This window comes from Paroedura picta, chromosome 6 (assembly GCF_049243985.1).
Source record: "Paroedura picta isolate Pp20150507F chromosome 6, Ppicta_v3.0, whole genome shotgun sequence".
Classification (NCBI taxonomy): domain Eukaryota; kingdom Metazoa; phylum Chordata; class Lepidosauria; order Squamata; family Gekkonidae; genus Paroedura; species Paroedura picta.
In genome coordinates this window covers 88,760,792-88,774,554 of record NC_135374.1, presented here as the reverse complement: position 1 = coordinate 88,774,554, position 13,763 = coordinate 88,760,792, and the positions used below count along the sequence as shown (strand labels likewise).

General features: G+C 39.4%; 1 protein-coding gene across 1 annotated transcript in view; it reads right to left on the bottom strand.

Annotated features, from left to right (window-relative positions):
• Window positions 1-990: 990 nt before the first annotated feature.
• Window positions 991-13,763, bottom strand: part of SLC9A2 (solute carrier family 9 member A2) — a 41,589-nt gene continuing 28,816 nt past the window's right edge. The window contains exons 6-12 of the mRNA XM_077343571.1: window positions 13,532-13,621; window positions 12,335-12,405; window positions 11,809-11,970; window positions 10,963-11,059; window positions 8,672-8,797; window positions 8,158-8,248; window positions 991-4,722 (exon numbers count right to left, since the gene is read on the bottom strand). Coding sequence (XP_077199686.1) covers window positions 4,412-4,722; window positions 8,158-8,248; window positions 8,672-8,797; window positions 10,963-11,059; window positions 11,809-11,970; window positions 12,335-12,405; window positions 13,532-13,621 — 948 coding nt within the window. The 3' untranslated portion in view covers window positions 991-4,411. The remainder of the gene's footprint in view (window positions 4,723-8,157; window positions 8,249-8,671; window positions 8,798-10,962; window positions 11,060-11,808; window positions 11,971-12,334; window positions 12,406-13,531; window positions 13,622-13,763) is intronic.

Sequence of the window (13,763 nt, the reverse complement as noted above, 5' to 3'; positions counted from 1 at the left end):
GCGAGAGACTAACACAAGAAGTTTGCCATTGCCTGTCTCTGCATAGTGACTCTTGAATTTCTTGATGGTTCCCCATCCAAGTACTAATCAAGGTTGATCCTGCTTCGCTCCTGAGATCTGACCAGTCCAGGCTATCTTGGGCCGTCTAGTTAGGGCTATGCAAATAATTACACATCCTTTTGGGTAAAGTTGCCTTCGCTGCCACCATTACTGCCTCCTGATGTGAATTATTACTTAGCTGTATCACTTGGCATCTGTCTATGAAGTTTTCCATATGTGTTATTTTGTCACTTGTGGGCCTGCATTGGGGTCCTTGATTTCTGCATGTGTTCTACTCCCTCTAGTGGTCACTTCAATATTTCATTTATTCCTGAGCACTTTAAAAGTGACAAAAATGCAGAAAAGCCCTATGGCTGCCTACCTGTCCAGATCAATCTGCACAGGGACATTATGAAACTGCCTCATATTTCCCTCCTCCCCACATGGACATATTCCACAACTTTAGATGAACATAATTTTAACATAACTTTCCTGAGAGACACTGCCCATGCGAAAATACTTGAATGGTCCCGAGCAAGGAAAAATTCTGTGCTCAAGAAATCAATGACCCCACTATGACTCTGGAAGGCCTTTGTTTTTTTCTTTAGTGAACAAGAAGATTCAGCTTCTGAGTACTTGGGCACAAAAGCAGCCACAAGCTGCAATTAGTAAGTTACAAGTGTAGTTTATTACCAAGGAACAGTCTATCCCTCACTCTATAATGTCTGTTGTGCAAAAGAACTTTAAAAAACAGCATCAAAGGGGTTTGACTCATGGGAATTGCAATTTCTTCACTAAGTTCAATGGGTAATCACATTCTTGTTGAAATTCTTAGCATCTCTGGTCTTATCTTTGATCTCCTGTTTTCAACCACTTACTGTTCAATCAGAAGACCTACCATTTTATCCTATGACTGCTAAGTTTACTCAAGAACAAATGTGACAAAAAATGGAAATTCATATATTTTATTTATTTAAATATTTATATCTTTGCTTTGCTTTATGGCTCAAAGTGGCTTACAAATCACAATTTAGAACCCACACAATAAAACAAAACACCAAATAACCCAAAATATATACTTATAAATTATTTCTATCCATTTAAAGTGACAAGCTTCAGCAACCCTATTGAAAGAAATCATCAGGTTAAACATTCCTCCCAATATACAAGCAGCAGTATCTTCACAGACTACTTACCTCTTATAGTACAAAGTAGAAAACTGGAAGCAAAAGCTTTTTACGGGCTTTGGAATTAAGGTCTTTACCCTGTTATGTTTTATTTTTATATTAATTTCTAGGCTGCCCCTCCCCGCAAGCAGGCTCAGGGTAGCTTACAACACAAAACCATATTTAAATCATAATTTTAAAGTTCTTAAATGTAATATCTCTATTTGTATAGCAACCCCTCTTCTTGGTCTTGATGGACTCCACAGCTGTGGGGGGAAGTCAGCATGGAGATGGAATAGACAGAAAGTGCACCTGAATGAACTGTCTTGGCCTCAACCATAGGTCTAGGTGGAACTGTGTCATTTTGCAGGCCCTACAGAACTTTGTTAGCACCATCAGGGCCTGGATCTCTGCCAGCAACTCATTCCACCAGGCAGGAGCCAAAGCCAAAAAGGCCCTGGCTCTGGTTGAGGCCAGTTGTACTTCCCTGGGGCCAGGCATGACCAACAAGTTGCTATTCATGGAGCGCAGAGCTCTTTGGAGGACATACTAGGAGGCCTTAAAAGTTTAACACCAGCAGCATGAACCTGATCCGGAATTCTACTGGCAACCAATGCAGAGGGCAGGTTGAATATGAGCACTCTACAGGGTCCTCATGAGGGCCTGTGCAGCCACATTTTATACCAGCTGTATCTTTCAGATCAAAACCAAGGGCAGGCCTGCATAGAGTGAGTTACAGCAATCCAACTTGGAGGTGTCCGTCACATGGATCACTGTGGCTAGGTCTTCTGAGTCCAAGCAGGACACTAGTAGCTTTGCCTGGCAAAGATGGTAAAATACCTGAAATGCTACATTTGTGACCTGAGCCTCCACAAAGAGGGAGGTATCAAGGATCACCTCCAAATGATATTGTCAACTGTACTCCATCAACACAGGGGAAGTGTGCTCCCCCTTCTGATCCTTTCTTCCCTAGCCATAGCTCCTCCATCTTTGAGGGGTTAAGCCTCCCTCAGGCAATTCTTCCAGAGCCATCACAGTCTCCAGACACATGGTCAGTTAAGCTGGAGGTATATCTTGCCATTAACAGATATAGATAGGTGTCATTTAGCATATTGATGACAACCCAGCCTATATCCCAGGACTAGCTGTGCAAGAAGGCACATATAGATGCTAAATAGCATTAAGAGAATCGCACCTGCAGCACTGCACAAGGGAATGTGCAGTGTCATGACTGCTTCTCCCCGATTGCAACCCTCCCCTCTGTACCCAGCCTTGGAGAAAAGAGACCAGCCATTACAAGGCTGATCCCTGTATCCCTACATTGGTGAGATGGTGAGCTAACAGCTTATAATCGACTGTGTCAAATGCTGCTGTAAGATCTGATTACACCAGCAGCGCTGACTCACCTGGTCCAGCTGCTTCCAGAGATCATCTGTAAAAGCGACCAAGGAGGCAAGCACCCTGTCTACATATATGTCAGAGATAACAGCATTCAGAGAAAGAATGCACAAGTTGGGTGCCTGACTCAGTCATAACCCTGTTATTTATTCTGTGATTCAGAATGATTACAATGATGCCTACAAAATACTCAATTTTTCAAGGAGCTTGCTAGCTGTGTTCATGAATGTGCCATGTATTCAGTTAATAGGCTCATAAGAGCAGCTATGTTGGTCTGCATTGGAACAACTAGATTAAAAATCCAGTGGCACCTTAAAAACCAACAAAATTTGTGGGAGATTTTTTGAGAGGCAAAGCTTTGGCCATTATGTTCCTCCTCCCCCCCCCCCCCACCCTTGGGAATGAGACTCAAAACTTTGACTCTCAGGACATGATACCCCCAAAATCTTGGTCTGTAAGGTGCTACCGGATTCAAATCTGTTATTGAGCGAGATAAACTCTGGACTGTCATACAGTGAAGAATATTGTGAGACACAATACATGGCAGGTGGGCTACATTTGGCCTATGAAGTTTTATTTGTATTTGGAGTGAAATAGGCTTAAAGACAAGATTTTACTTGCTCAAAATATATAGCATTCAATTGTTTAAATGGAAAAAATTAGAATATATAGGGGAGCACTAAAAACACCTATGATTTTTTGGCTTGCTTGTTTTAGTAATTAGGTAAAATGCTTTTTAAGACAAGGTTATTATGTACTCAAAATATATAGCATGAAAAATGGCTTGCCATTTTTTTTGATATAAAAAAATGGAATTTTAGGGGGAACAGTAAAAATAATCCTATCCCCCCCCCTTTTTGAAGTAACAGAAAAATACTATGGTAACATAGGATATGGTAATTTAGACACATCCCTCTCTTGTGTTCATATATCATATTTTGTTTGTAGAAATCCATGATATTTATGTTTTAAAATAGATACGACAGTTAATACAATTTCATATGCTAAATTACATAGAATGCATTTTATATTTTGAAAGCAGCCAAATAGGCTTAGGATTGATAGGTAGATAAGGATTGCATATCTTTACCTTTTTATCAAATGTTCAGGGTTTTATCAGGGGGGGAATGGAGAAAGGGATTTCTCTCCCCCCCCCCCCCTATGGTTTCAAAAGTTCTAGAACTTTTGCATCCTTTGGGTAGGCTGAGAGAGAGAGAGAGAGAGAGAGAGAGAGAGAGAGACTGAGGTTTACCCCTTGAGTTTCTTAGAAGAGAGGTGCCTTGAACTCCCTAATTCCTAGTTCAGCACGCTATTGTACATTGTGCATCATGGACATAATATAGTTCAGCTTTTAGTACTGCAGCATCTCTTTAACTTAATGCATTCCCATGTTTTACAAGATGCAATGGGATCACAGTGCATTGGGTGGCAAGTGCCTTAGACAGAGGTGCATTGTGCAATTTCTTTTCCCCGCAGCGCAATTTCTATTTACAACTTGCCATGGACAAACACAAACAAAGTAAAATAATTTAAAAAATAATATAGTATGTCATTTATGAAACTTCCTTTTGTTATGGAAGTCTAACAGCAATCATAATAAAATAAAACATTTGCATTATTGGCTTCCACTGCAGGTAGTCTTTCCCTTCCCTTAGTGAAAGAACGTGATTTCTAAAAGGCTTTTCCCTGCCACCAACCCTCTGAAAGTACCCAGGGTTATGCTTTTGCATGGGCCCAGCTCAGACTGCTATTCTGTCAGGTCTGTAATGGATAGTTACTCTTTTTAGCAACTTTCAGTATGGTTTTTTCTAGGATCTCTCTCCAGGCCTTTCAGTTTCTGAGGTCTTCCGGTCTAACCGAGGTGGTGGAATGGGTCTGTTGTCTTCAGAAGCATCTTCTTCAGGGAGTATACCGAATGTAGGCCGGGGTAGTAGCGGTTGTCTAAAACCCCTGCTCTGCTGAGAACGGCTGGACTCTTGGTTCTCTGTGTCCAATTCATTTTTCCATTCCATTTTTTCCTGCTGCTGTCGAAGTCTCTGGTCTCTTAAAATCCTCCCTGCTTGAGATTTTAAATTTAGTACTGTAGTGTGATCAGATTCGGAATCGCTGCCATCACCCACTGGAAATTCAGAAAGTGAATACGTATTAATGCACATCCCAAGTATTTATTCATTCTATAGAACAGAGCAAAAGTCTGATTACTGCAACATAAAACCAGATACTTTGCTGTGTGATGTGTCGTTTATACTAAGAATATAATAATTCTGTGTAACAATGGAATATGGTGTTTATTAATGCAAGGAATGTCAAAGAAAAGGGAAGGTCATTCTAACAAGGTTAATACCAGCGCTCACTGCCTGAAATCATGGTCAAGTCAATGTGTAAAAACAATGAAATAAAATTGTTTTGTAGGCAATTTTTTTTTGTCATTTTGATTAATTATCTTTTGTGTTGTTATTTGGTACATGTTATAAGCCTTTCCAGATTTGGAGGATACAAAGGTTACATTTGTGATGTGAGCATGCTCAATTGATATCTTGTACTGTACATATTATCAGGAATCTTGCTGTTCATGCTATCTCTTATATAGCAAAAAATCTGCCTTTATTTTATTAAGCCTTTGCTGGATGCTGAAAAAAACCATAAAGATTGCTAAAAAAATTCCTATCGTGATCTATGAAAATGTAAATAAAATGTTTATATTTCATTTGACAAGACTTGTTTACAAGTCTTCATTTTATTTACGTTTTCGTAGATCATGATAGGAATTTTTAAGCAGTGTTTCTGATTTTTCAGGGTCAGGCTACATAGAAACTGTTGGCCTGTTTTTCTTTTTTAATGGAAAGGTGAGGGGGAAATTTTATGCATAATGAATACATCTCAGACCAACTAACGGAAGTACTTTGAGAGTACGAAATTAGGTGGTACAAAACTAGGAAATATTAATGAAAAATAATTTCTGCTCCTCAAAATGACATTTCTGGTCTCATAGAGACCGGCTTAGCATGGTGGTTAAGAGAAGCAGCCTCTAATCTGGAGAACCAGGTTTGATTCCCTACTCCTCCACATGCAGCCAGCTGGGTGACCTTAGAAATATTTTTTTATGCATAATCTTTCAGGGTTCTCTCAGAAGAAAAGTAGGCGATTGTAAGCCACTTTGGAACTCCTTCCGGTAGTAAAAAGTGGGGTACAAAAAACTCTTCTTCATATATACCTTGAAGTAGTAATATAAGCATCATAACCTTAAACAAAGAGGACTATAAAACCACACTGTGCATTAGAAACTAGGTGCTAATTTTGTTTTGTATGAATGCTACAGCAACTGAAAAAGAACCAACAAGGCCACATTTTTTCCAGAATAAGAAATGAAGACATTTTGCCTTCAAATGGGGGGAAAAAAAACTTTTATTCAGTCTGATTTATAAGTAACAACACAGTACATTGTTTGGCTCCATGAAAGCTTTTCTTATTCCAGAGGGAACATGAAATAGCAGAACAGGTCTTGGGTATATCTGGCTCCTTCCAGATTGAGAAGGAAGGAAGCTTTTGACAAAAGCATGGAGGGATCAGAACTGTTTAAAGATCTGGGATACTGAGACAAAATCACAATGGCACTGCCAAGAATCTGGCCCTGCCCTGGTTAAGTGCTCTACCAGTAACAGCACAAAGAATGCCTCTTAAGGCATCTCTGCCACTTGATACTCACATCAGTATTGGTGGTTACAGTTTTATTATCCTCAATATGTAGCTCTAATGTTCCAGTCAAAAGCAGCATGTATGAAAGGCACAGGTGAATGAAGTGATAGTGAATATCACATTTCAGAACCTCAGGCCAAGATTTTTTATAAAAGAGAGAGAGAGAGAGAGAGAGAGAGAGCATGCAATTATGTGTCCCAAAAGGAGCTTTGGGTATGTGCTTCTTGAACAGTAGTTCCCATGGTGCACGGCTAACTGCTCTGGAAACAGAAAGCAGTCTGTGATAAAGCTATTTTCCAACAGAGACAGGCTTGTATATCGCACATAACACGCACCATCAACAACAGGACTTCCACACAGAAGGTTTCCCTGGAGGTTTTTCTTATTGAAGATTTAATAGCATTATATCAGTGTACCATTATACTAAAAAAATCAGGCTCCCAGCTTTCTTTTTTTTACGTTAGCATTTAGCCCATTTCATTGAGGAAATATGCTTTTCTCCAAATACCTACAAGAAAAGGGTCTAAAGACTTTTTAAAAAATTGAAACTGAGAATTCAACGAACCTGACACATTGCTACAACACAATACAGCTGCTGATTTTAAAGAAAGAAAGAAAACCCTCCATTGTAGGAGGAAGAAATGGCTACCTTGGGAGAAAAGACTGCTTTGTGGGTACCAGAAAAATCTGAAATTTCCCAACCACTCTTCCAAAACTTTGGAGAAAGCAGGTTTGAGAAAGACCAGAGAAAATCTAGAAAAACCCTGAAAGGTGCACAAATGTACCACAGTGTATGGAGAAGCAAGAAAAAAAATAATCATTACCCAGTTTGGGAACATATAACCTGTACAGAAGCACTGAAAGTATGGACAGTGTGATTCAAATAGGGAAAGTGCGTGTTTTTTAAACCCACTGAGCTTGCTCAGCTCCTTGGGTGTGGCTAAAGCAGCTATATAGGTCTCAGCCTAATGCTGAATGAACTGAAAGTAATATGGGATTCTATTACTTGCTCCACTCTTTATTGGGCTAAACAGGTTGTCATAAAGAGACAACAGCAGGATTAAAGAAATGAGTGTGTATATTACAAGCGACATTGTCATTGCTGTGTCATCTTCACACCATGAAATACTACAGAAAACTACAAGAACTCTGGAAGTTTATCTGTTTGGCTCAGCTTTGACTCATATATTTAGGAAGCCTTATTCTCACCCTGTCACTCAAACATTATTATTATTATTATTATTATTATTATTATTATTATTATTATTATTAGATTTATTTCCCGCCTCTCCCGATAGGCTCGAGGCAGGTCACAACAACTAATCCCATTAAAATTCCCATTAAAACATCACTCTACTAACATGGCGGCTAAAAATCCCATCCCTCCCCCAATTATTAAGAGGTGAAGAGGAAAGGATAGGGGAGTAGCGTACACTCCAACTCCTAGGGGGGGAGCGATGTCCCTGATTTGCTGACCCCAGCCTCAACCATAGACCTGGTGGAAGAGCTCCGTTTTACAAGCCCTGCGGAAAGCTGACAAATCCCGCAGGGCCCGCAGATCACCCGGGAGCTCATTCCACCAGGTAGGGGCCAGGACTGAAAAAGCCCTGGCCCTGGTCGAGGCTAGGCGCGCTTCCTTCGGGCCGGGGACGACCAACAGGTTCTCACCCGCAGAGCGTACACACCTATAAAACTCAATATGCACAATATATAAATATCACCAAAATTATCATTCGTTTCTCCTCAATTTAAGTCACATGTGAAATCAATATACTTATTTGTAGGGACAAAAACTGCAAACAGCCTTGATTATACCTGACAATTTTCTTTTCATTCTTTTTCTTAGTGAATTCATTACCTTTGAAAGAGAATTGAGTTCTTTTCCGTACTTTCTCTGGGAGTTTCGTGTTTCTGGGCAGTGATAAATAGCGCTGTGTTTTGTTTGTAATCTGCAGAAATAAGAATAACAAGTTATATACAGAGAATAAAACAGATGTTTGAAAAAATAGAATTTAAACCATTTCACAAATTAGCAAAGTTGTGAAATACATGAGAAACACACTACTTTGTATTGAGGCTAATCATTTTGTCTCATAGTATAAACAAACTCTTGCTCATTTTTATTCACGGGCATGAGTAGGTCATCCGTGTTCTCATATTCAGGAAAAAAAATGTCTACCCACTGAGAAAAACCCAGTAGCCTCACTATATTTTTCAGCGATGTAATACATACTGTATATACTCTTATATAAGCCGAGATTTTCAGCACATTTTTTCACACTGAAAAAGTCCTCCTCAGCTTATACATGGGTATATACGGTATATTAGAAAAATCAGACCATGCAGTAGAATACACTTGAAAATGCACATACCGGTCTTGACAAGCTATTGCTCTTCCTAATACTCTCCCTTAAGCTGTGTCGGCGACGGATCAGAATTTCTTTGGCCTGTTTCTCATTTGCATCTTCAGCTAGGCTATATCTGTTGTATGAAGGAGCCTGAAATAACAAAGCAACAACTACATTTCAGATCTCTGTTAATGCACACAGCAGCATAGAAATACAAAATACAACTCTACCTCCAGGATCCTAAAGCAGGCTATGTGCAGCTTGGAAAAAGACCACTGATAATTAGTTGGAGAATTCTTCTAAGTCAATTTGTTATTTCTTCCCTTGAGGAACTTGTTAATATTATTACTTCTGTTAGGTCCACTGTAGCAGCTACCTTGCGAAACAGGGGACTACCAGATCTTCATTTGGGCTTCAGTGGGAACTAACCTGTTGAACTGTTGCCTGAATTATTTTTTTGTATCACATATGTTGAATTGTTGTATTATTATACACTAATTTACAATACTGTTTGGGTATTATGATGATCTTTATGATACTTTATACATGGCTATTTTTGCACTTTTGGAAGCGTTATTTACTATAGTTTTAGGGTCATGATTACACAGGTCTCTTTTTTACTGCCTGGAGATTGGCAGCCCTACTTACATTGCTTTAAGAAGTCTAACCAGCAACATTAAAAATTTAAAATCATTACCTACAACCAGAATTGTGTATGTAACTTATGAGATGCAACCAAAGTAAAAGCCTGTTCTATCAGATTGTTTGCTAACTGCCATATCTTGCTTCCGTATAGGCATACAGCCACTAAGGATCTATCACTCGCCAACCCTCTAATTTATCCATAGTAAGCAGCCACAGAATTTCAAATGCATTTGGCACAAAGCAGAGAAGGTACCTTCCTTCTTGCATAGCCTGTATGCTGAGGTAGACTCCAATGAGAATGAGGTAGGATATAAACAAACTTTAACAGCCAAAGGTCCATACAAACTGGGAGAGTAACTTAAAGATGTTCTGTTCACAATGCAGCCCAGTGTGTGCTTATTCAGAAGTTCACCAAGTTTCATCAAGCATTATTACAAATATATGCATGCATATCATTGTAGTTTAAGCCACATTCAGTCCAGTAGTTATCACACTTTTTGAAGGAGGGCCCACTTCATTTTGGAGAAAAATTAGAGGCCACCTATAAACCACTTTCCCCCTACCCAGAATAAAATACAATAATGTCACATCAATTAACACTGAACAAGTTTACATTTTTTCCAGTTTGAGTGTTTAGACACATGTGGACATTATTTAGCAACAAGAAATGGCCATTTTACACAATCTGCCTCCTAACCTCATCCCGTTTCTCATTCTCCTTCCTGGCCCACCTGTAGAGTTATCAGGCATGACTTGGCAACCAGAAGGGGATGTGGGGGTCTAGTACTTACTGTGGGCGGCAGTGGCACATGCCAAGACATCACTTCCAGCAGGCACAACAGAGGCAGCGATCTTTGTCACTGTGCAATGATGACAGAGCACACCCAGAAGTGCTGGCATCTCACTGGGTCAACACTCTCGCACTTGCCCCAAAACTCTAGAAACCACAGAGTTTGGGAGAGAGTGCTATAGCATTGCCCCGGGTGTAATGCCGGGATTTCTGGGTTACTCTGTAAGTAATATCATTGCTCAGTGACAAAGATCAGTGCCCCTGTTTGTCTGGCCTGCTTCTGCCCCTGACCAGCTGAGCATCTTCAGGCAGCAGCAATTACCAGGAGTCTGGTATTAGCAGACACCTGTTAAGCCTTACCCACTTGTGAGAGATTGACAAACTATTTTGGGGTCCCGCCCACCATTTAAGAACCACTACTCTACACTGTAAGAAAATGTAATGGGATCCAGCTGGCATGAGAAAGAGGCAATGAGAAATTGCCTTAGCAATTGGAAAGCATTGCCTTTGGAACCACGGCCTAACTATGCAAGCCAAACTCACAAGTGCTTTTGCTCACTGTTCAAAGTCGCATGTTTGAAACAAAGGGCCAGAATACTGAAGCAAACTCCTCTTCTGAAGTGGTTTTGGAAAGGCAGAAACACAGCTTGTCAGGTGCAGTTCCTTGCCTTTGCCATGTTTATTCATCAGCTTCCTTATACACTAATCCTAAATACATTTGCTTGGAGGCAAGTACCATTGATTTTAATGGAAATCACGCAAGGAAGCTCGCTTCGGGATGGCGTCCTAGTGTTTTTAATAGAGGAGGAAAAAACATCCCCAGCTGAGGCAGTAGATACATGCGCAACAGGATGTTCCATTAATTCCACTTTCTACTTACTCTGTGCCGTATTTGATACAGGTTCTTTGTTAATATATCACGTATATTATCGATCTCACCAGGAGAGAAGGTTACTGTTTTTTCATCTTGATGGTCACTGTCGCAAGGCAAAATAAATTTAGGATAAATATCTCATACCTTTTAATAGTATGAATTACTCCCTTTTCCCCCCAGAGAGATAAAATAGCATCTCAGAGGAGAAAAAGAAAACTTGACACTATCATTTTTCACATTTCTAGAACAAAAATCGTAGCTGATCTAACTCCAAAAAGATGCTACATCTCTCTTCAAAGTGCTTAAAATGTTCATTAATATGGAGGTACCCCAGTAAAACTCTCACTTTTCATGGACAGAGAACACCACAGACTTGGTACACTTGACACAGATTAATGTAAATTAATTGTTCTCAGGCCCATCCAGAGACTTAAGAATCTTCAGTTGATTATCAATTATGTATTTAACAATGTGTTAAACAGATAGATCTATTATTAATATATAAAATAAAATATTGTCAAAATACGTTCCTGAAATACTGAAGGTAACTCAATAACTTTGTGAAATAACTTATACAATTTAATAAACAAAACCTCCCTAGTACAAGAAAAGTCCATGTTTTTGATATTCTCTTTTGAACTGTGCAGGTAAGAAACAAAAGAAATGTGTCCCGAATTTTCAGTACCACTAAACTACCAATTGAAACAATAGAATCTTACAACCCTGAATGTAAGTAATGCCATAAATGAATATTTGTGTATTAGTGGAAAGCCTTGGAGTGTCAATGCTATATCTGCATGCAAAATATAATGAAATCATGATCCAACCGGATAACGGTATAATGCTCCTTACCTAATAGAAGCTAGAGATGGTACCGTGCTTATCATTCCAGTCTCTGCCATCTCAATGGCATGTTTTATTTCAAGTTTCTTGTAGAGAGCAACAATACTTGACTTAGGCTGATTTTCCCGAATTAGAAGCTTCCGTAGATACCTCGTATCAAATTTCATAAATCTGTATGAAGAGTCAGACCAATGGTGCCTATTACTTCGGCCTGTAAACACTCATAAAGAAGGATGCCCCTATGCTAAAAGGAAAGGCTCAACAGATTACTGTTTGAATGTATCAAGCAACTGCTTATGGGATGTAGGGTATGGGATTTGGCACTTAGTGATGCCAAAGCAAGTTCATGTCAATAAATTCAATACACGGATTTCAGATGTGATACACTTAATTCATCTGTATCTTGCATCTTATATCTTGCAGCACACAGCCACAAAAATAAGGCTATAGTGAATTAACAAAAGTGAGAGGACAAACACAGAACTAAGAAAATGAGTCAGCATTTGATTTCTGAAATAAATGATATTCTTCTTACTTATCTCTCCAAAAGTTATGACCCCAGTGTCCACATACATCTTCAATGCCCGCCTTCACATGATCGAAAAACTAAAATATAGAAACATTCATGACTCATTTGGTAGGCATCAATTAGTTTTTAAATGTGTTTATAACATCTGTTACGTATTTTACACTGAACACAGTCCAGTGGCACTAAGTCCAAACAAGCTTTATTCAAGGTATAAGCTTTTATGTGCATGTACTTCTTCCTCAGCCGTTACATATAAGTTGAGAGAGCATAATGAAGATGTTTAACAGATTCTAGGGCCAAACAGAAACACTTATTCTTCCAAGGAGCCCAAGGCTATGCATGTGGTTTGTACATTTCATCCTCATAACACCCATATAAGGTGGGTTAAGCAGAGAGCAAGGGACTGACCCATGTTCACCCCATAAGCTTTATAGCCCAGTGTCACAAGTACTTGTCTGAGTCACATTAAGCAAGCCCTTGGAAATAATATGGATACAGTTCATTAGGAAAATGCACACATTTAATCTAGCACTGGAACATGAGCTGTGCAAATTGATTGGCATAGGGCTCTTTCTCGGGACCCTGGCATTCAAGTAGATCACGCCCCACTGCATATGCCTAATGGTATTTGTGGAGAAAGAAAGGTGGGCATGCCATACCACTCCTGCATGCAGACTATGGCTTTACTTCTATGACATAATTCACCTCACTTTTCTCTTTGGCTGCTGCACAGACGTTCCTTTGCTGCAGCACTCACTCGGGAGCCTTTACACACAACAAAGTTTTAGAAGCAGAAGAAGTTACCACCAAAACAGAGGAAAGCCTCCACAGTAGGCGGAGAGAACCACGAGAGGAACAGCGTCTTAGGATACCAGCCTATGCTACAGTGCTGTGGATATTCATAACTTTAATTATGTCAAAAACTACACAGAGAAATTGGAGGTTAAATTCTATTAAATTAATTTCCATGAAGAGATTTCTGTAACTAACAAAATATGTTTTAAAATTACCTTCTCAAAATTGCACAATCTGTGTCAGTCAAACAAACAGGTAGGAAAACTTCAGGCTAATAATTGGGGGGGGGGTATTTGCTGCTATGGAAAACACTCATTCTTAAAATGGGGAGAAAAAAACACAAATGAAGAAGCCCACATTTCAATGCATTTCTAGAAGTAAAGTATGTATCCAAACGGGCAAGCATACCCGAGAGTAAATCTCTTCACTGACTGCTGGCTGCTTTTTATTTGCCCTTTTAACATCCAGGAATTCCACCAATGGCCGAATTGTTATCCCCTGTGTAAAACAACACATAGACAAGCAATAAAGTCATTTCTGATATTTCTCGCAATGGTTGTTTTCACAAATGCTAAACAATGCCATTTCAATCCACTGTTTGCAAGTGGATTTTGCCATTTTACACAGTAAGATCTACTTT